The 22,748-nt window shown below is 42.8% G+C and overlaps 1 protein-coding gene across 1 annotated transcript in view; it reads left to right on the forward strand.

Annotated features, from left to right (window-relative positions):
- The window catches only part of C2H10orf67 (chromosome 2 C10orf67 homolog), a 110,999-nt gene that overhangs the window by 42,938 nt on the left and 45,313 nt on the right, over window positions 1–22,748 (forward strand). Inside the window, 3 exon segments of the mRNA XM_032619054.1 lie at window positions 9,320–9,475; window positions 15,816–15,963; window positions 17,069–17,127. Of these exon segments, the coding sequence (XP_032474945.1) occupies window positions 9,320–9,475; window positions 15,816–15,963; window positions 17,069–17,127 (363 nt within the window).

Below are 22,748 nucleotides of genomic sequence, written 5' to 3' on the forward strand. Positions count from 1 at the left end.
TGAAACCACTCATTTTTATAACTACTGTTTCCAACCACTTTGTTGATAGATTTCCAAATGTGGGATTATCAGATCTCATTTTAACAGTTCTTAATTTATTTGTATTTTCTTTTTTTTAATTAATTAATTAATTAGGTTGCGCCGGGTCTTAGTTGGGGCCGGCGGGCTCCTTAGTCGTGGCTCACCATCTCCTTAGTTTTGGCGGGCGAACCCTTAGTCGCGACTTGCATGTGGGATCGAGTTCCTTGGCCAGGGATCGAACCCCGGGCCCCCTGCATTGGGAGTGCGGAGCCTTAACCACTGTGCCACCAGGGAAGTCCCATTTGTATTTTCTAAATATTTACATCTACTAACTGAAAATGATAACATGCCTTAAATTCTCAAATGTATATCACTTTTTTACACTAGACAGAAGTTGCAGAGTAATATTAAATAGTTCTTAAGAGAGCGATCATTTCCACTGAATTTGAAGGGAATCCTACCTGTAATTCATCATTAAACATAAGAACGGCTTTTTGTTTGGAATAGTTTATTGAATCCATTCCTTGTTGGAGCAGCTGGATGGAAAGAGGGTCAGACTAATTAGTCCTTTGAGATGGGCTGATTGTAGAGATGTCATTAACCTACAGCCTTGGTGCATTGGGCAATAAAGTAAAAATAGAATATATATTTATGGGGGAGGGCCAAAAGTGCACCAGAAAAGTAGGTCAAAAAAGAGTTAAAGTCAGAGGGACTTGAGATGGATGTTAGGTGTACACAGCCAAATGGGGATCAGGGAACCAGAGAAGATTAAGAAAAATCAGGCTAGAATGGATGACACAGAGGTGATCTAACTCCTGAGGTTGGGTTCTTAAATGCTCCCAGAAAAGCGTTGCCGAGATGAATCAAGTCCCTTTGCAGAGGCCCAAGTGGTTTAGACTCTGCCCCTCATTCCTGAATGGGGAAGGACTGGGCGCTTCCTCGCCTTGTCAAGGTGGGGATTCAAATGTGTATCCTAAGGAGGGAGCAGAATTGGGGTAGGGACCACAGTTCTTTGGCACTAATGCATTGGGAAAACCTATAACCAGCCTCACACCCCATGTGATGCATGTAGCTCCTGGCAGAGAAGAGAGTCCTGTGACTTTTATAAAACTGAAGAGTCTGAATTAGACTAAGACATGTGTCTTTGCAGAGGCATCAAGGTGAAGTGCAGATGAAGGCTGGCAGCCTGGTGGAGGTGATTCTCAGTTCAGACCCTTTGGCATGGAACATGGTTTAATTTTGCTTTCACGTTTGGAATACGCTCACTTCCTGTGTCTGACGTACTGCATGTACTTAGATGCTTCTTTAGATGATGGTCTCCCAGGTTTTTTTTTTTTTTTTTTTTTTTTTGCGGTACGCGGGCCTCTCACTGTTGTGGCCTCTCCCGTTGTGGAGCACAGGCTCCGGATGCGCAGGCTCAGCGGCCATGGCTCACGGGCCCAGCTGCTCTGCGGCATGTGGGATCTTCCCGGACCAGGGCACGAACCCATGTCCCCTGCCTCAGCAGGCGGACTCTCAACCACTGCGCCACCAGGGAAGCCCTCCCAGGTCTTTTAAAGAGAATTTTAGAGAGACTTAGCTTTATTCTGTTCTCTGTCTACACTGAATGATGAGGCTTTTTTTATACATAGAATAATTTGTGACTAGCCCAGAACTGTGCATAGTAGGTCCTATGAATATGTACAGAATGGATGCTGATGTGTTCTTGCAGGGCTCTGTGTAGAAGAGCTCTCTTAGGGTGCCGTAAGAGGAGAATGCGTCCTATTGTTCAGAAGCCTTAGGCACATCCGCATGCCCAGAGTGCTTGAAATAGAAGCATCAGAATTTCATTTCCTCAAATCAGATCGCCTCCCTCTCCTTTACTAACTGGGGGCTAATGAATGAAGTCATTACCTTCTTAGTGGGTATTCTTTCTTCTGTGAGTGAAATCTGGGCCGGTCAGAGGGCCTTAGGGAACTGACTGTTGGGGGGACTTTGGAGGAGAAGAGGGGGATGGGGAGGGATGTTTACCCTGAGAAAAGGATACAGAGGAGTAGAGAGAGCCCTGCATAAGCTGTACCTCCATCGTTCTGCGCAGACCTGATCTCCTTGAATCTGACATAGTCTGGGGCTCCAGTTCTTTTGTCTTAGGTGGCACTGGTGACAGGGCATTGGTTAAAGATCTGTGAGTAACAGTGCTTGGGGAAACTTCCTCCTTTTCCCTAGGGAGATAATTAATGACAGTGAAAGCAGTTATCACTTATCGACGTATTTACTATGGCCCAGGCACTCTGCAAAATGACTAGAGTTAAACTCAAATGGATTGCAGAAAAATGCAGATTTTAATATCTGAATTTTTATCTCAGTGCCTTCCTTTTCGGTGAGACTGTAATCGGTGTTCAGAAGGAAAGGTAAATGGAACTATCTCCTCTTCTGAGTGTCCTCGCTCAGATATTGGAGAAAAGCCTTATATTCATGTATTCTCCCCTCTGGCTAAGCCATCATCTACTGGAATGGAAAATTGTTATAAGTTGACTTCAAATATTCTCCCATAATGTCTTCCCCATCAAATACTCACGTGTCTTTTTTGGTAACTTTGAAGAGATCTTGCAAACAACTCATAGTTCATTTTGCAGAACTGCAACCTTTTTATGGAGAGCAAGTAGCAGTGCTTGTTTCAAGGAAAGCATTTCAGGTTTGTCCTCTTCTTTACTTTCTCAAATGTAGATGAAGATTGAATTCAGAATTACCCAAATCTGTTTCAAGCCTGTCATGTTAAAAAATGAGTTTGTTAAAATGGTAAAATAATAAAATTGTTTTTTTTATTTTTAGCTGCGTTGGGTCTTTGATGCTGCGAGCGGGCTTTTCTCTAGTTGTGGCCAGCGGGGGCTACTCTTCATTGTGGTGCATGGGCTTCTCATTGTGGTGGGTTCTCTTGTTGTAGAGCTTGGGCTCTAGGCGTGTGGCCTTCAGTAGTTGTGGCACATGGGCTCAGTAGTTGTGGCTCGCGGGCTCTAGGGCACAGGCTCAGTAGTTGTGGCACATGGGCTTAGTTGCTCCGCGGCATGTGGGATCTTCCCGGACCAGGGCTCAAACCTGTGTCCCCTGCATTGACAGGCAGATTCCTAACCACTGTGCCACCAGGGAAGCCCTAAAATTGTTTTTAAAAGTCTCTGAACGGTGGGCTTCCCTGTTGGTGCAGTGTTTAAGAATCTGCCTGCCAACACAGGGGGCATGGGTTCGAGCCCTGGTCCGGGAAGATCCCACATGCCGCGGAGCAGCTAAGCCCGTGCGCCACAACTACTGAGCCTGCGCCCTACAGCCCGCGAGCCACCGCTACTGAAGCCCGTGTGCCTAGAACCCGCGCACCACAACGAAGAGTAGCCCCTGCTCTCCACAGCTAGAGAAAGCCCGTGTGCAGCAATGAAGACCCAATGCAGCCAAAAATAAATAAATTTATATTAAAAAAAAGGAAACCTTATTAAAAAAAATAGTCTCTGAACAGGGAAAGTATTTATTCTTAAAATAGAAGCCTTGCTGTGTTGATTGTCATTGTCTTCCACCTCTGGAGGGTTGCAGAGATATAGAAGATCCCTTTCTAACAACTTTCGATTCCAAATTTTAATGCAGCAAATGCTGTCCAGGTGTTAGATGATTTTTACTTCAAATTTTTTTTAAAGTCCTAATAACAGTACTGTGCAACGAAACACCAACATTTCGGTATCTGGAGGGGATTGAATTTTCTGTGCTCTGACTTACGAAACCATGATGGGCTTCTGCTAAGGGCAGGACACATGCTTTTGGATTGTGACCAATTCCTTTGCCTGGAGCAATGGCCTGAATGAGGCTTTTTGTTGAAAAGAGAGTGAGAGAGAAAACTGCTTAGATGAAATGGCAAGAAACTAAAGACTATAAAGAAAAGAGTTACAAAATAAATCATCCCATACTCACCGAGACACAAGCTGTATGAAGCATCTTCCCCTTTAACTCTGCTCTTTCTCCTGTGTGATCACCCCCTTGCCTTCTCTAGTGCGGCAGGGTGTGATAAGGGTGTCCTTCCACCTCTAGATGTAGAGAGGGCACCTTTCTTATGGGAGATCGATTTCCTGCTTTCACGGAGACAGAAAGGAGGGTCTGAGTGTCCCATTTCTTAAGAAACTTTAATTCAAAATAATCAGTATGCCATTGAGGCACACTTCGGGGCAGCCTACGCTGGGCCCCAGCAAACGATGATGAATGTTGGCAAGCTTGAGGAAAATGGGAGAAAGGCAGGGAGGTGGCCCACTTGACATCATAGAGGCGTTTAAAGTTCAAGGCACAGCCAGGGAACTGCCAGTGCTTTGGTATGACTGGAAGATAAGAAGGCTGAGAAAGTGGTGAGAGGGGATACAGGAAAAGGAACATACAGAATTTATATTTTATCTCAAAGACATCAAAGAATCATGGTAGAATTCTAAGCAGCTTTCGTGACCTGCTTAGATTTGCAAACTTGAGAGATAAATATTACTGGAGTATTTATGAGACTTGATAAATAATACTTGTCTTCCCTACTGAGGTTCTGGACCAGTTAAAATAAAGTCAGGGAGCCAGCAGACAGAGATCGTCCGTCTTACTGATAACACAGGCTATTCAGTGCTGAACCCCCGAATTTGGCAGATTAACTCCCATCACAGGCAGCAGTGGGCTGAGGAGGTCTCTTCCTGCCAGAGCAGAGCATCTGCTCCCCAAAGAGAAGGGCAAGGGGGAGGGGATGGCCAAGATGTGACCAAGTTCCTTCTTCCAAGGTCTTAATCAGATAATCGATGGAGGATGTCACTCCACATGGAAGGAAACAACATTCCCTGGGTTTTTCTTCTTCTCTTAATACATTAAACTTAAGTGTTTAGCCTGTGATCAGCTAGGCGTGGGTCTGAGCCTTGGGGGAGAGGAAAGCCCTGCTCCCACCTTCATGATGCAGCCCCCCCAATACCAACCACCGCTCCTCTGGGGATCCCGAGACTGCTGGTGACCCAGAAGACTCAGCATCGGGTTAGAAGAGTGCATCATTTACATTAAACTCCAAGGTCACTTTGTATCCCCTACTGAGAATTTACTTCCTGGTCTGTTTCTCACCCCAGATTACATCCAGCTGTGTTGACCAATATTGTCTGTCAAGACGTTTTGCCCATGAGGTCAAATAGCATCATAAAATTATTCTAATAATAAAAAGCCAACAGTTATGTCAAATCAACAGATTTGAATATTAACCCCCTACTTTCGACTGCCAAAGGAAAAATTAAATATTAAATTTTCTTGTAAGAAAAGAATTAAAGTCCAAAATAAAATGTTCCTGCCCTCGTGAATTAAAACACCAAAGACACACTCCTGCCTCCTTCCGCTCCCTGTGCCCTGCATCAGAGCCAAGCTCTCAGGGTGCAGTGTGGTCAGATCGGTTACATGAAGGGAGGGAGGATGGAGCAGATGTCAGTGCCTTAAGCACCATGGGCACCAGTTCTTAACTGCCAGAGAAGGTACGGAAAGGAGACGAGCCATACGTAATAAACGCTGTGGTGCTGAGCTGGAGTGGGAGGCATTGTGTGAATGTGTGTTCTTTCGATGTAGATATTAGGATTCTCCAGAGAAAGAGAACCAGTAGGGTGTGTGGAGAGAGAGAGGGGGAGAGAGAGATGGAGATTTAAGGAATTGGCTTCTGTGGTCCCAGAGGCTGGCACTTCTGAAATCTGAAAAGTAGGCTGGCAGGCTGGAGACCCAGGGAAGAACTGATGTTACAGCTCAGTCTGAAGACACTCTGCAGGTAGAATTCCCTCTTCCTCTGGGAATCTCAGTCTTTCTCTGAAGGCCTTCAAGCTGATTGGATGAGGCCCACCCACAGTGTGGAGGATAATCTGCTTTACTCAAAGTCTCTTCATTTAAATGTTAACCTCACATAGGAAATACCTTCACAGCAACATCTAGGCTGGTGTTTGACCAAATCTCTGGATACTAGAAAAGGAAGCCAGGCTCAAGCCCTCTCCTCCCCTCCAGGTTGCTAGTGTAAGGGAGGCTGGGACTGGGAAAGGTCAGGTGCTTTGATGGGTAAGAGTCAGCTGGATTGGAATTTGGGGATTTGAGTTTTGGGGTTTTTAACTTTGGGGGGCCCTTCCTTCTTTCTTTCCTTCCTTCCTCCCTTCCTCTCTTCTTTCCCTCTTTCTTCTTTCTTTCTTTCTTTCTTCCTCTCTCTCTCTCTTTCTTTCTTTTTCTTTCTTTCTGTGTTTTTGTTGCTATCTAAGAGTTAAAAAAAAAAGTCATGGCACTTTCCCGAGAGTTCTTCTAAGAGATTGAAACATGAGACAGGATATCAGATTTGAAGGGGTGGTGAAAACAAAACCCTGCTTTCTGCTCACCTCCTCTTGAGCCCAGCTCATTCAATAAACGCTAGTAAAACATCAGAAACATTCCTGGAGATGAAGAGAAATGAATCCAATGTGTTTGGGCCTTACGATTACTTTATGAAATGTCAAAAGTGAAACTCTTTTTCTTCCAACGAACTGTGGCCCCCGCTGCCCTGAAGTCCAGAGGGGACAAGGGCATCCCGAAGGCAGGTTGGCCCCAGCGATGCCATGTGTGTGCAGCATCTCAGCCCAGTTCCTAGTGGGATTTTAAATGAGCTCCCAGAGGTCGTTTGTGCTGTGTTATAAAGGAGATGACTTGGCCAGCTTGTCAGGAGCATCTTTGTTTTGCTATTTTTTTAGGAGGACAAATAAATCCATCCTATTCAGAACATAAAGATTAGTGAGCAAAAAACAAGTAATAAACAAATGGACCCAAGAAGAATGTTTATAAGATATAGAAAGAACAGAGCAGTGGAAGGCAGGTGGGCAGGGGAGGGATGCTAAGGCTTCCCAGAGCAGGTGACATCTGGGTTTGGATGACAAACAGTAACAACAATAATAAACGCTAAGATATAATACTGGGAGCTGACGGTGCTGTAAACACTGTCCAAAATTGTTTACATGCACCATCTTATTTAATTCTCACAACAATTCAGGTAGTGTTACTGTTTGTCCCATTTTACAGCTGATAAAACTGAGACACAGGGGATTTGAGAAACGTGTTCAAGCTCACAAAGCTACTGAGTGACAGAGCTGGTCCTCAGGCGCAGGCTAACCTATTCTAATGCCATTCAGGAGATTGACAAGTAAGAGCTTATTAGGTGGCCTAGAAATTCCAAGTGCATGGAGACCTGTGGTCCCACAGTGCTGCTGAGAAATCGCCGGCTGAGTATCAGCACTGATTAAATGCCCAGTCTGGCGGGGCAAGGGGACAGCAGGCTGGCACGAGTCAGGGGCCAGGTCAGCCAGCGGCAGAGCAACAGGGGTACCATTTTGTCCATTGTGCTAAGGGATCTGGACTTTAGCCTATGGGGACGGGGAGAGTTGCATTTTAGAAAAATCGGTTTGGCCACGGGGTGGAGATTGGTTGGAGAGGACAAAAGAAGAGTCAGGGAGGTGAGTTAAGGGCTAGTACAATAGTCCAGGTGAAGACAAGGACTCTGACTGTAACTGAGCAGGACCCTAGGGGGCATTCCCGGGACAGAGCCCTCCCCCAGGTCCCCTGCTATAGCTCCTCTCTGAAGTACGCAGATAACATTATCTGATGCACATTTCCTGAGTTGTTTCACAGATGCTAAAACCTCCACCAAATGGAAGACGTTAACCACTTGATGACCGTGAGCACCCAGCCCCCAGGCCTCCTGGAGCCTAAGGACTAATAATATTAACCCCTGTGACACCCCCCACCCCACCCCCGCTACCTCACCGTCAGCCACTCTGAGAATGGTGCACGAGCTGATCGCACATCCTGGGCTCCCTTCCCTCACCTGGCCTTTAAAAATATTTTGCTGAATCCCATCAGGGAGTTCGGGTTTTTTGAGCATTAGCTGTCCCGGACTCCCGGCTTGGCACCTTACAATAAACACACGGCACCGCAACCCGGTGTCAGTAGATCGGCTTTGCTGCGTGCGGGCGAGCGGACCCCGGATTTGGTGGTAACGTGAAGACGGGGGAACAGGGAAGGGGAGGGTGGGCTCGGGAGTGATTTAGGGGTGGGTTGAACGGATTTGGTGAGGTGAGGGGGGAGGGGGTCCTTAAAATGACAGAAAATCGGTTTCTGGCTTGGGCTGCTGTTATAAATGGGGGAGGTAGAAAGGAGGAGAGTGAAGATGGGGAACCTCCGCTCAGACCTGTTGGATTGGAGCTGCCCTGTCACACCCAGAGCACCAGTGGGGTAACTGTCTTAGTCTCTGCAGAGCGTTTGAACTGTAGACATAAACAGAGTAGATGTGAAAAATAGATCTACATACTCAGTGCTGTTCTTTAAAATCTCCCAATTAAAAAGCTAATATTGTCATATGGATTGTTCTGTTTTCACTCTTTTTAATTCTACTGCATATTCACTTACTGATGTTTTTCATTAGTGTGGTGTAGACTGTCAGTGTTATGCCCTTAGCTTGACTCTTAATGCTACCTCGATGTATTATTATTCTTCTCAGTCTGCCGGTGTTCATCGTATAACATTAGAACAATTTTAGTTTGTAAATCTAACTCTTTGAAATATAATATATTAGCAGATATGGTTAGGTTTTACTATATTTCCTGTATGTCCATGTGTCCAAACGTATTAGTAACAAACAAATGATAAAAATAAAATAATTCTTCTGTAATTCACAGATGCTGTAATTCACTCTGTAATTCACAGAGTCCAAAATGGACAAAATGCTTTTGCATGTCTGTGTTGAAAATGAGATTTTTATATGTCGGCAGTAAAGCACGGCATCATTTTTAAAGCATTTTTCCTTGTTTTGGTCTTGTGATACAATTCTTCAGAGTAATGGCTGCAAATAGGTTAGCACCTCAATGCTTAAAATAGGCTGTCAAGAAATGGTTCTTCTTTTGTTCGCATCTCCATTCCAAACCACCGAGGGAATTAGTTGCACCGCTGAAGTGCATTTCCTTTCTTACATAGTCAGAAGTTTTGCTGGCTTCCTTTCTAGAGGAAGATTGAGATAGGACATTCACGATCATGATGTGGATTTCCTATTATTATTATTGTTAACGGCATGGCTGACGCAGTCAGACTCATGCTTTGTCTCATAGAACAATATGTGCCGTATACCATGACACTTTAGTGTATTGTTCAATATAAGCATAGCTGTTTACTAAAACTTTGCAAGTTGCAAAAATAAAATAACTTTACAAGACAGGAGCTTGAATAAAACATGAAATGGTTTCTGCTGGTGCTAGCACAGTGTCTGACTTTTAATGCTGCTTTTTCCCCCCAGCAATTCTTTGAGGTGGAAGAAGAGAAGACACCTGTGCATGACGCAGTGACCGTCAAAATGAATATTTTGTTAAAAAAACTGAAGGAGAAAGAAGAACTCATTAAGGAATTAAGAGAAGAACTGGACCAATATGAAGAATTTGGATCTCAAGAAGTTGTAAGTTTCACAGCAAAGAGTAATTCATTTTAATACATATAAATGAAGTTACAACTGTCTAAAAGCTTGGGGTCGGAATAAAGGGATTACAATGCATGTATCTTGGGTATCTCTGCACAACATAAACCAGTCCAACCCTTTTGTGCTCGACACCATATTCTAGAAAACCCATAATAATTATAAATAGGAGCAATATAATTGTTCTCAATTTTTATTTGTAATAGAAATAAAATAACCTATCTCCCACTACAGAAATTTCCCCACCCTAGAAGAAATGTAAAGAGATTTTTGTTTTAATTCGGAAGAGTCCCACCTTTTTTGCAGTCCAGATAATTTGAAAGACACAAAACAATCTCAAGGCAGAGGCTTCCAAGAAACCAACTTGGAACAGGATGACCTTAAGTAGAAATGTCAAGAAGGAAAATTCTCAGAGGGTTTTTGCCCTCTTCTCCCCTTTGCAGTAGGAGCCAGGAGCTGCTTTACTGCTCAGATCACTGACAGAACAAAAAATGCGAAGAGAGAGAAAGCAGAAAGGAGAGCTTAGCTGCCTGTCAAGGAGGTGAAAGTGAAGGATCTGGAAAGTGTGGACCCTAGAGGCGAGTTTATTTTCATCTCAGATCAGCTCTGAGCTGCCGGCTGTACTGCCCAACCATAGCGCAGAGCCACAGAGGGGTTTTCGTGTTAGGTTCTAGGAGCAAGAAGTGGATTGTTTGAGTAGGAGAGGCAAGCAGGGAGGCCAGAGAATCACAACCTGTTGAGTGTCAACTGGCAAGGTTACCTCCTCACATCACAGCGCAGTTTACTGATAAGGAAGCTGACTTACACCCCGGGCACAGCTGGTAAATGCTGACGTGGCATGAGAACCGAGGTCCAGCTGAACCCAAAGGCCCGCGTGAGGAGGGAGGAGCTTTATCCTCTGTACAGAGGAAGAATTAAAGTTGAGATATATATATATATATATACACACACATTATATTATTATAATAGATTATGGTATTATGGTCTATAGGTATATCATTATAATGTATGTTATAATTAATATATAGTGTATATTAATACCTGTGTATAGATATGCATAAATATCAACACATGCATATATATGTATGGAAGAAGCCTGAGAAGTTATACATCAAAGTGTTAACACTAGGAAGAAACACTTGCGGGTTGCTGGGCCCTTTAAGTGCAGTCCTTGGTTTATCTAAGTCCCACACTAGAATTCTTACTTAAAACCCCAAAGTTAGAAAAGATAAGAAATTGAACTTGCGCCATTCTAAAGGACTTTATTTACGAACTGGGGAAGGAGTGCTTTGTTTAATCTATTAGAATTCTCTATGTTCTAAAAAAAGCCAGAGCATCTTCTAAGCAATGTGGTATTAAGGATTATTATCATAGACCTAATAAAATTGAATATTATTTCTTTGTACATGTTCTGGTTGCCTTGGAGGGAGAGGCACATCCAATTTTTGCATTTACTTTTCTTGTCTTAGATCTACATTTACTCTTATTTTTTGGAGAAAATAATTTAATAGAAAAGGTTAAAAAAAGGCTAACAGTTTTGGCTTTTAATCCTGACTTGGCTACCGATGTCCAGCATCAGTTAGCAAGGCAATTTTGATCCATTTGTTTCCCATTTGTGAAATGGGAGGTGATACCTGCCTAGCCAACAGAGTTATGAGGAGGATACCTGTTGTAGTGGATGTGAAATGCCGTGAGTTCTTTGAAGAAAGACGTGCATATAAATTCTAGTTATCATTATGAGGAAATACACAAGTCCTCATGACCATCTGGTTTACATTCCATGAAATGCACTGCTGAGAACATCCCAATTCGGTAATTGAGCTTCTTCCAGTAAAACATGAGGTCTTTCTTGGTGTGTTTACACCTCTGAGTGTCCTCAGCCTGTTAACTGGTCTGTCTGGATGGCCTGAGTATAGGGGATGAGGGTGGGTGGGGCTTGGTGAGGACCACAGAAAGTGGCAGGCTGCACCCCGCTCTTGTATAAGAAGGCGTTCTCTGGCTCGGGTGGCATCCTGAAGACCTTGGCTGTTTCACTGTAGTTTGTCCCCAAGGACACCACATCAGTCTTTCTGTAAACACCTTAAGATTTGAGGAAAGTGAGACTTCTGATGAACTGGGTATATACATTTTTCCCAGCTTCTTAGGACCCCAGCAAAGCGCCAGGCTGACTGAGGACAGCGCAGAGCAGGGCTAGTGTACATTTGGGAGGACGGACATGAACACTGCAAAAGCAGATCACGGGTTATATAAAATAAACATCTGAAAATTTCTTTTTAAAGATCCTCTAAGAACTAGCTTTCCTAGAACTCCATGCCACTCAAGTTCTAGGTGATTTCCCTTTTAAATTTGAAATTTCATCTAATACGACTGCTCCCTCTAGTGGTGTAAAAAAACTTGCGACAGCAAGTATCTGAAACTAGATTTGGAAAACCGAATTTGGAGAAACAATTTAGAAAATTTCAATGCAGCAATGGAAAAAACTTGTAAAAAGCTTGAAATAAGAAAACTGAATAAACAGTAAGGAAACGATCTAGTTCTTTCTCATAGTCCAATTATATAAATCGCTCTATAGTTAATAGTCATAATCCCTCTCTAGGACTGTTGTAGAATGAAATCTAAGAATATGATAGGAAAGGGAAGGTTTAATAAACAGCTAGTTTAACTTATATTTATGACAAAATGGAAATCAGAAAAAAGAATCTCTTCAAGTTCCAGAAGCCTCATCTCTCCAGGTCAGAACACCCTTAATGTTGAATTCCCACCCCCACTCCCACCCCGACCCCAGACCAACTACATTCAAGGGCTGAGTGTCTTTTCAGGTTCTGTAAAAACCTGCAATGACTTAATGGCACACTGCTGTAGTTATCAGGTTGCCATGCAGTACGCTGATAAATCCACTTGAGAATTGCTAAAGAAACTAGCCTGTCGAGGTATGTGTGCCTGTGTGTCTGTGTGCCCAGGCACATGCATATGTGCTTTCAGTGCAATTGGAATTGTTTTGAAAAGATTTTTCATTTTTCTTTCTTACCCAACATGGATGATCTATGCAACTATCACACCCACATCCCCTCACCCCCACCAATAGGTGAATGTAACTATTTGTTGCTGACAGTTCTGAAACAGAGCTGTCATTCAAAAGTGGCAGCTCTGCAGGGCTACACTGCCCCAGTGTGCCGCTTTTGGTTGTCACTCACTGGGAAAGCACCTGCTCGTCTCCGTGACTGTCATGCATCATGGGCATGCAGCAGAAGCCCACTCCACCCGCAGCCTCAAATTGAGATGTCCAAGTACTGTACGTGGAGCCTGCAGGATTGAGACGCCAATATGGCAGAAGGGAGACTGCTGGGAAGGCACCTGCGGTGCTCCAAACGGTGCTTCTCGGCCTTTATTGTGTTCTTGTGTGTATGGGTCACCTGCAGCTCTTGTTAAGATACAGATTCTGGGCTGGGGCTGGAGATTCTGCATTTTCAAAAAGCTCCCAGGTGATGCTGAGGCTCCTGGTCCTTGGACCACATTTTGAGTGTCAAGGCTCTGGAGTACACCTGTTTTCAGAAACGATTCTTTCATGACTCAGTTTGGGATTCTGAAACCTGGGAACAGTGATACTGCACATCTTGGCTCACAAGAGAAATAGACCAATGTAAGCCACCACTTGAAGTCCTAGCTTTCACTACACGATAGAAAAACTCTAAACTGGCAAGTTACTTTATAAATTTAAATTTCCAGAGTGACTGTGGATCACACACAGGCTGTCTTAGGCTATAATGTGGCTTTTAATAGCTTTAACTAGTTAACCACCTTTTTTTTTTTTTTTTTTGCGGTACGCGGGCCTCTCACTGTTGTGGCCTCTCCCGTTGCGGAGTACAGGCTCCGGACGCGCAGGCTCAGCGGCCGTGGCTCACGGGCCCAGCCGCTCCGCGGCATGTGGGATCTTCCCGGACCGGGGCACGAACCCGTGACCCCTGCATCGGCAGGCGGACTGTCAACCACTGCGCCACCAGGGAAGCCCAGTTAACCACCTTTTAATGATCTCCATCCTTCTTAACTTCGGTTTGTTAATGCAGTTTGTTTTAAAGAAGTCTCATGGTTTAAGTGAGCCAAAGCTAGTGGTGTGGGCAGATGGTAGAAGGAACACCACCACAAAACCTGCCACTCAGAGTGTAACAGATGACCGTAGCCGCCCAGAACTATCCCTTTGTTCATTTTGCTAATGAGTGTCCTCATTGCTGTGAGAATCTGAATAGTTAATTACTTGCAGTTCCTGCAGCTGACAGATGGTGGGGACAGAGCTAAAGGTTAACCTTTCAGGAACAGGGGCTGTCGATGGATTTGTGGAGAAAAAAACCCCTCGAGTTGGACGCGTTTCCTTGTTGCCTGCTTTTCTACCAGATTTTTAGAAAACGCACTTAGGTGTTAGCTGCTACCACTGGTAAATTTTACACTTCATCTGATTAATTCAAATAGTTCTCGTTTAGTTTATAATAATGAGTGCTCACGTAATCCACAGTGGATGTTCATTTTCTGCCACTGTTAGGAAATGTATGCTTAAGCCTATTAAGGCAAATGTTGTTTGTCTTTAAGAAAGCTTTTTTAGTCTATAAATACATTCTGTGATGTTCTCAAGTTGAACCATGTGGGACAAGAAATTAATGACTGGGATTCTTTATTAAGAAAACAGTGTTGTTTATTAGCTATTAGATTTGTGAGTTAAGAATGAATTGGGGTTAAATAATTTAAATGGAATGGTGACTCAAAATCATGAAGATTCATAATTGGGCTTAGTGCAAAACTTAACATTATTTTAAATATTAACTCTGATATAACTAACTTCATTAGTAAGTCACTTGTTGTTTTTCAAGGATTTATTCATGTACTATAAAACATTGTACCCACTTATTTTTCTTTTGAACCATTATGACCACAGAGGAAAACATTTTTAATAATTTACTTTCAGATACCTCTAAAGTTAAATCAAAGTATAGTTTCAAAGGGACACCAGTTATATTGGGAGGAATGGTTTTGTTTTTGAGAGGAGAATTTATTCTTGTGTATTTGCAATCATGGCATTGCTACAAAAAGAATAGCTTATAATTCACCTGAAGATTAATTTAAAGTTCAAAAGTATTTCTAGTGTCTATATTAATTTTGAAGGAAGGCATGTAGACGCTTCTCTCTTTTAGTGTAACAATACAATGACTTTCAAACATGCTGTTTAATATTTTGAGATTGCATAATCAGTTTAATATTGTATCATCATGAAGTATAAAGTTCTGCACCAGCTTCTCCAATTCATTACATCTTAATTCAAAAAAAAAAGCGCGGCAATAAAATCTAGACAGCCATAAGCAAGCATATTCAGATATTTTCAAAAGCTTTGAAACAAACAAGAAGAAGAAGAAGAAAAGAAGACTAGCTGTCCCCATAAGCTTCTACTGCGTAAGAAAAAGCTTCTCCCATAATGGACGTGGCAAGATTTAAACAAAAGACGCACATAATAAAAATGTAAATGAGTTTGCTTTACTAAAACTATAACTTTAAAGTCTTTTGTTGTAAGTTATCCTGAAACCTTCTTACAAGGTAATCACTGTTTGCATAGAGATTTAAACCGAAGTCCTCAATAGCATTAAACGCCTGCACAGTCCCAGTGTGACAGGCATGCAAAGCCACGTTAATGTTCAGAATATGAATTGCCTCTGGGTGGCTCCTTCACCAAGCAGAAAACCAACTGTGTGGTTATCCGTGTGCCTGATGGACTCCATGCGGCTCCCAGCCTGAAAACGTCACCACTTTGACATGTGATGTGCTCCTCATGACACTGGCAGCACTGACACTGGGGAATGCCACAAAGGCGACAAGCCCCCCTCCTTAGCCGTGCGCTTTGCCCCGCCCCCCCCGGCGCTGCTGCCCTCCCCCCCCATCCTCCCACCCCCACCCCCCCGGCTGCTGCCCATCCGCGGTCTCCCCAGCCTGCCTGGTTACGGGCGGACAGCACTTCAGACACACACAGAGGGAAGTGTGGGTGGAGGGGCCCCAGCTGCCTCCATAATGAATTGACCTGAATGATGAGGGCACACAAACAGTATGATATGCATTATTCCTGTCAATAAACTGTCCCCATGTGCTGTGGTCTTTGTACAGAATGTACTGCAGCCTTTCTCCCAGCAAGCTCTATTTAGTCTCCTTCCTTTTTACTATTCATATTATAAATGTGTAATAGAATTCAGAAAATTATATGATAGCTCTTCTGTATCTGTATTGTCTTGTGTTGCATATTTAAATCCTTGGCTCCCTGCTTAGAAATATGGAATTCTCCATCTTTCAGGACTCTTTTATCAAAGACGGCAGCCCTCTAAGAACAGCTCTGGAAAAGGAAAATTTGGAGTACAAAGTGGAAAATGAGAGACTGCTTCAAGTCATTTCAGAACTTGAAGAAGAAATCAAACTCAATCTAAAAGAAAATTTAGTATTAGGTAACATTTTAAAGTCATTTTTGAGACAACTCTGTACATTGGACACTTTATAAAATTCATAGCCATGCTTGCCTTTTCCAAACATATGTTTGTTTGGTTACCTACGTTTAAAACATCAGTTCGCTAGCCACTTTTCATTTTCATTCTTTTCTTGAGACAGAAATTGGTCATACTCCCCTAGCCATGCCTTTTTAACTCAGGGTGGTTGTTTTCTAAGCCAAGCATTGGCCTCTGAAAAAAATGTGCTAATCAGTATTCTATATCACTTAGAAATATTATAAACAAATAGAAACTTGTGCTGATTTCTGTTTCATGTGCTTAATTATCTAAAATTTATAACATTTTAATATTTAAGCGTACATATTGGGGTGTGCTTTGTGGAGAAACAGAGTTGGCCCTTCAGAAAAATATGCTACTACTTACTACATTATCTTCAATTTTTGGTACAAATGTTAAGTACAAATTTCCATTTGTAGACTTTATACCCTCTTTTTTATATCTATAAACATTGGTAAATATTGCATTTAAATCACCAAGTTAGATTGCTTTAAAGTCTTGACATGTACTGCTATCTTTGTATTTATGTTAGTCACACAATGACATCCTTAATCTGCAGTATGAAAAGCTATGAGTAGGCAATTCAAAATTTACAGCAAAACATTGATAAAATCAGATATAGGACAATATTCCTTGAATGTAAAATTATACCACGTCAGTGTAGTTTCGTTTCTCTTCTGATGTGGTATAGTAATGCTTTTTCAGGTTTCGGTAGTTCTTACTGAGTCATAAAGTACCACCTGCTAAAGCCGTTTGTATTGGCTGTGACTAACAGCAAAAATATCTCTTGCTAGTATCGATGAAAAGCTTTCAACCCTCAGCCACACTTGGATCTTGAACTTAGTTCTTAATCCCTATCTGACCAGCCATCTGAACAGCAGGAAGAAGGCTGTGAATGTCAAGGGCAGTTGTGAAGGTCACAGTCCTGCTAGGACTTGCGTCCACCATGCCTGCCAGCAGTGTACAGCCTGCCCTGAAGCAGGCAGATTGAATACAGGGCCATAAGCTTGTAATTTCATGCTTGGCCTCTCTCTCCTTTTGTTTACAGAAGATGAAATTATAAGTCTGAAAGAGATGGCAGAAAAGGATCATAAAACCATTCAAAAGGTACTGTAACTTTTTTGCATTGATGAATGACTCTTTTCAATGGAAATATCAGCATAATTGGTGAAATAACCCTGTGTCCCCCTTGCCTTATGATGTAGAGAAAAGGCGGTTTCTGTATTTAATCTCGCCCGTTACTCAGGATTGTTTCTTTAGTCATGAGAAAGGATTCCATCTTGAAAACAAATTCATGTTTTCTTTTATTTGGGATAACTGAGTATCTACCTTGTTGACTGTAAGAACTGAAAAAGCATATGACACAGGGAGTCCGAAGATGTGCTTGTGGAAAAATGATATTATTAAAAATGAGCAGCCTTATTTTCAGATCAGTTGTTGGTTTATGTTCATTTTTCTGTATATGAATGAACTGGGTTTGTATATCCAGGAAATCTGTATTTAGAGCAGGAAATTCTTTTGATATCATGAAGATCAAGATTTCCTGGGGCATCAAATGTCGCAGGACCGCGGCAGTTCCTGCCCTCCACACCCAGGTCAGGGGCTCCTGCTTTGTGCTTTCTTAGCTCTCAAAACCCTTTTCTGTGATGGTCAGTCTGCCTTGCCGAAGACCCCACAACCCAGAGACAGTACTATCTTTCGGTCTCTGATCTCTTCCCAGCGCTCAGCACCGTGCCGGCGCACTTAAAAATAAAAATACTCTTTGAGTGACTCAGAGAATAAGAATGTAGTTAGAGTTCATAAAATTTATAGACGAAACGTGGATTTACATCCTCGATTATTCCAAATAAACATAAAGGTTTTCCGTGAACTGAATCGAGTATTAATTTTTAAATAAAAATTAAGTAAAATTAGATAAGATTAAAAATGCAGTTCCTCAGTCACACTAGCCTCATATCCAGAGCTCAGGTGACTTAGATTCAGGTTTCAACCTGATTTTGCAGCTCTGGGTATTCTTAGGTTTTAGATAAAATGACTTCCAAGAACTGTTTTGTAAACAAATGTATACCATGATCGGTCAGCGCTGGGAGATGTCTTCTGTGATCACTGAATCCATCACAGGTTCTCACAGCATGACGTCGTTTTCTTGTGCTTCATCCTATTTTCAGTGATGAGGGTGCAAATGCCATTCTTACAGAGATAACAAGAGTCTACAGAACTGACAAGTTTAACTTTCTTGGCATCAAATTCTAAGGTTAAAAAAGAAATCTCAGCTTTCTAGTTTCGCTTAATAACCTGCAAGGGAACCATCTCCGTTTATGTAAATGTTTCTTAAACTACTCAGTCAGTACTGTCTCTGGGAAAGATGAGTCAGACGAGCCTACTCTTCTCTGGGGGCAGTTCAAGGAAATTAAAGCAGAAACTCTCACCGTTAAGCCATTAGTTAGAAAGAAACATCCCCCCTGAGTGGCTGGTTATACCCTCTGTGGGTTTAAGTATTTCGATTAAATGCTGCCTCAGCTTTCTAGAGCCGCAGTGCCCCATGGTAGCCACCAGCTGTGGGTGGCTGCTGAACACTTGTGTCTAGTGCAACTGAGAAGCTGAATTTTAAATTGTTTAATTTTAATGTTTAAATTTCAGTATAAAAATACTGATATTTGTTTCAGTTACTGAAAAACTTTTATGTATATTTTGAAAAACTTGAATATGTGAATCTACCTTTTTATTTGTAAATTTTATGAAATCTAAATGCAGATCAAGTATCTCCCATGAAATTTTAGCCCCCGAATTGAGATGTGCTCTAAGCGAAAAATACACGCTGGGTTTCAAAGACTTAGGTACCGTAAGAAATGTGAAATATCTCACTCATGATTTTTAATGTGGATTATTACCCATTTAAATGATACTATTTTGAATAGCTATTGGGATAAACAAAATATATTATTAAAATTAATTTCACCTGTTTCTTTTACCTTTTTAACAAGGCTATAAGTTCAACTATAAACTGTAAAGTTTAAAATTATATATAAGACTCACATTATATTTTTATTCAACAGCTCTGTTCTAGACAAATATAGCAAATCCGTAGTTTATTTGATCATCTTTTTTTTATCCTGTCTCTTTCTTTTCTCTTTTTTCTTTATATGCACTGGGCCTCTACCCAGATGAGTGTAGGTATAATTTGGTATTGATCAGGGTTCCTGTTCCATTTCTGACACTATGGCCACTTGGGCTGGTTCCTCATCCTCCTTCCTGAGTCTCACAGGCTTACTGTGTGGACAGAATGAGATAATGTACGTCAAAGTGCTTTGTCAGTTGGAAAGCAGATCAGGAGTTGTTGAACAAAATGACAGCTGATATTTACCGGTTTGTTTCCAATGTCCTCCACTAAATCAATTAATTCAGCCATGTTCATCAGATGCCTTTTAGTGCCAGGCACTGCTGAGATACAAAAGTGTTATATACACACATACACACATGCAGCCTTGCTGTGGGGGAGATCAAGTCTGGAGGGAGAGACAAAAACCATAGGGCAGGGTGATAGGGACTGTAATAGAAGTACGTACATAGAGAAGAGATGCCTGGCTTTACCTGGAAGGTTTTAGAAAAAGGCTTCACCTATTCTTCCACACCTATCTCACACTCCTTCGCTTGAAGTGATTTTTCCAGGTGGGTAGGAGGGTGGAAGAGCTGCATACAGCGTGTGAATGCATAAAGTGTAAGCTACGCCCGTGGAACTCTGTGATTTGCTATGGCTAGAGCAGGAGGTGGGATCTGGTGAGACCACGTGGTGAGAATTTGTGTTGGGGCAGGAAGAGCGGGGAGTCTGGGGTGTGAGGGAGGAGTAAACAGAACCGGAAGAGAAGAAAGGGGCAGCTCAGAAGACTCTGGATAAGCCACATGTTCCCCTTTTCAGTCCAGGATGCAATTAAAAACAAGTTGAAAATGGGATGGAATTTGGGTAGGCTGACCTCTTGCCGTTTCCATGGGCTAAATGCTGTCAATTATGGGATTCGGTAGCTTTTATGCTTAAATTTTAATAATCAAATGACAGCTGAATCTGTGTCCCACCTGTGGCTGAATACATGAATTTATAAATTTGTAAATATGAATTTCCTTCTGAGAGGAGACAGTCGTCAGAGATTATAGCCCAGGTGTGATCAGTATCAGGAAGCAGGGCAGCGTTGCTTGCCGTGGGGGCAGGTGGTCGCACAGCCAGCCTGGACTGTAAAGGATCGGGGAAGGCTGGAGGGGAGGGCACCGAGGTGACTCCTGGAAGCAAGGTCAGCGTTAGCAGGAAAGGGTGAAGGGGAGGTGGATGAGCCAGAACAAAAGAAGGGAGAGGGCACATGACTTGCTCTGGCCGGAAGGAGGTGTGGGAACAGGGGTGGTGAGAAGCAGGGCGCATCATGGAGGAGTGTTGTTATTCCAAGGGGTTTGAGTTGCCTTCTGAACGGATGGGGAGCTTTGAACGTTGGGGGCAGGATCGAATTCGTGTTTCAGAAAAACGGTGAACGGGAGGGAGGAAAATCCAGAGCCAGAGAGGCCAGTTAAAAGATTTCTTGTATAGGGCTTCCCTGGTGGCGCAGTGGTTGAGAGTCCACCTGCCGATGCAGGGGACACGGGTTTGTGCCTCGGTCCGGGAAGATCCCACATGCCGCGGAGCGGCTAGGGCCGTGAGCCATGGCTTCTGAGCCTGCGTGTCTGTAACTAGGGGAAATATAAAGTCCTGAAACAGAAAGAGGGCGGTGACACGGGGATGAAGGGGATGGATGAATTCAAGAGATGGTTAGGCAATAAAAGCTATGGTCTCTAAGAAGGTTGAAGGCCGGAGAGATTAAGCAGAGAGAAGTGAAGACTGACATTCAAATGAAAATGACAACAGAGGTAGAGCAGGGGGAAAGCAGGAGAGAGAGTGGCTATCACAGAAGCCAGGCAAGGGTTTCAAAGAGAAAGGACTCATTCCGCGTGCCCAGTGCTGCCCGGAGGCCAGGTGTGCAAAAGGCTAAAAAGGGAGGATTGGACAATTAGCTTTGGCAAGTAAAATGACCCTGGTAATTAATGAGGGTCATTTACTGGAACGTGGAAGCAGTTGAGAATGGGGGGTGAATGCAGACATGGAGACAGTGGGCATGTGCAACTTTCTAGAAGTTTGGCTGCGGATGGCCAGGGAGAGGTCGGGGAGTAGTTGGAGGGGGACATGGGGTTGAGGAAGGAATTTTTTTTTTTTTAAACATCTTTATTGGAGTATAATTGCTTTACAATGGTGTGTTAGTTTCTGCTTTATAACAAAGTGAATCAGTTATACATATACACATGTTCCCATATGTCTTCCCTCTTGCGTCTCCCTCCCTCCCACTCTCCCTATCCCACCCCTCCAGGCGGTCACAAAGCACCGAGCTAATATCCCTGTGCCTTGCGGCTGCAGGAAGGAATTTTTTAAAAGATGAAACTAGAGTATTTTTAAATGACGTCGATGGAAAGAAGAATGAGAGAGTAAAAGTACAACAGAGAGAAGAGATCATTGCTGAGAGGCATCTGCGGAGGCAGGAAGGGTTGGGGCCAATGGCCTTGGTGTTCGCCAGTAATTGATGCCCATTGGAAACTTAATGACACTTCTTTTCAGACCAAGGTATAAGACTCAACACAAAATCTTTTCCTTTCCTTCCACTTCTCATTCCTTTACTTTTCTAAACCCGCTGTTCAGCCTTTCACATCTTCAACTACACCACCACCTCCCTTTCTGAGGCTCTCATGTAACCAGTACCCACTGTTCCCCGGCCCTGCTCAGGGATTGAGCTGTGCCATTGGAGACAAGCTGATCCTTGCCTTTAGGTGCTATGCCCTCCCTCTACCCATCCTTTCCCTTGGATCTAATTAGCCTCCTTAAAAAAAAAAAAACTTATTGACTGATTGACTGAAATACAGTTGGTTTACAATGCTATATTAGTTTCAGGTGTATAGCAAAGTGATTCAGTTATACATATATATTATTTTTCATTTTCTTTTCCATTACGGTTTATCACAGGATATTGAATACAGTTCCCTTTGCTCTACAGTAGGACCTTGTTGTTTATCTATTTTATAGGTAGTCATTTGTATCTGTAATTAGCACCGTTTCTAACCACCCACTGCCGCTCTTTCCATCATTACTACTTTCCCCAACTCCATATTCCATTCCTCCTCGCAGTTCCCTAATTCACAGACAACATAGCGGACTCCTGGATTTTTTTTCCTCCTCTCCACTCTCTTGCTCACCCTGTCACTTAGCTTACCTAGCCTCACCTTTACTCCTTCTCATCAGAAGAGGGGACATTCTTCTTTGCCTTGACCCATCCTTCCACCCATTTGCCTGACTCCATCTCTTCCTCCTCCTTTTTTTTTTTGACTTATTTTTTGGGGGGTATAATTGTTTTACAATGTTGTGTTACTTTCTACTGTACAGCGAAGTGGAGTTCCATGTGCTATACAGCAGGTTCTCATTAGTTATCTGTTTTATACATATTAGTATATATATGTCAATCCCAATCTCCCAATTCATCCCACCACCCCCCTTCTCCCCCTTGGTGTCCACACGTTTGTTCTCTACTTCTGTTCTCTATTTCTGCCTTGCAAACTGGTTCATATGTACCATTTTTCTAGATTCCACATATATGCATTAACATACAATATTTGTTTTTCTCTTTCTTACTTCACCCTGTATGGCAGTCTCTGAGTCCATCCACATC

The sequence above is a fragment of the Phocoena sinus genome, chromosome 2 (assembly GCF_008692025.1).
Source record: "Phocoena sinus isolate mPhoSin1 chromosome 2, mPhoSin1.pri, whole genome shotgun sequence".
NCBI classification, from domain to species: Eukaryota; Metazoa; Chordata; class Mammalia; order Artiodactyla; family Phocoenidae; genus Phocoena; species Phocoena sinus.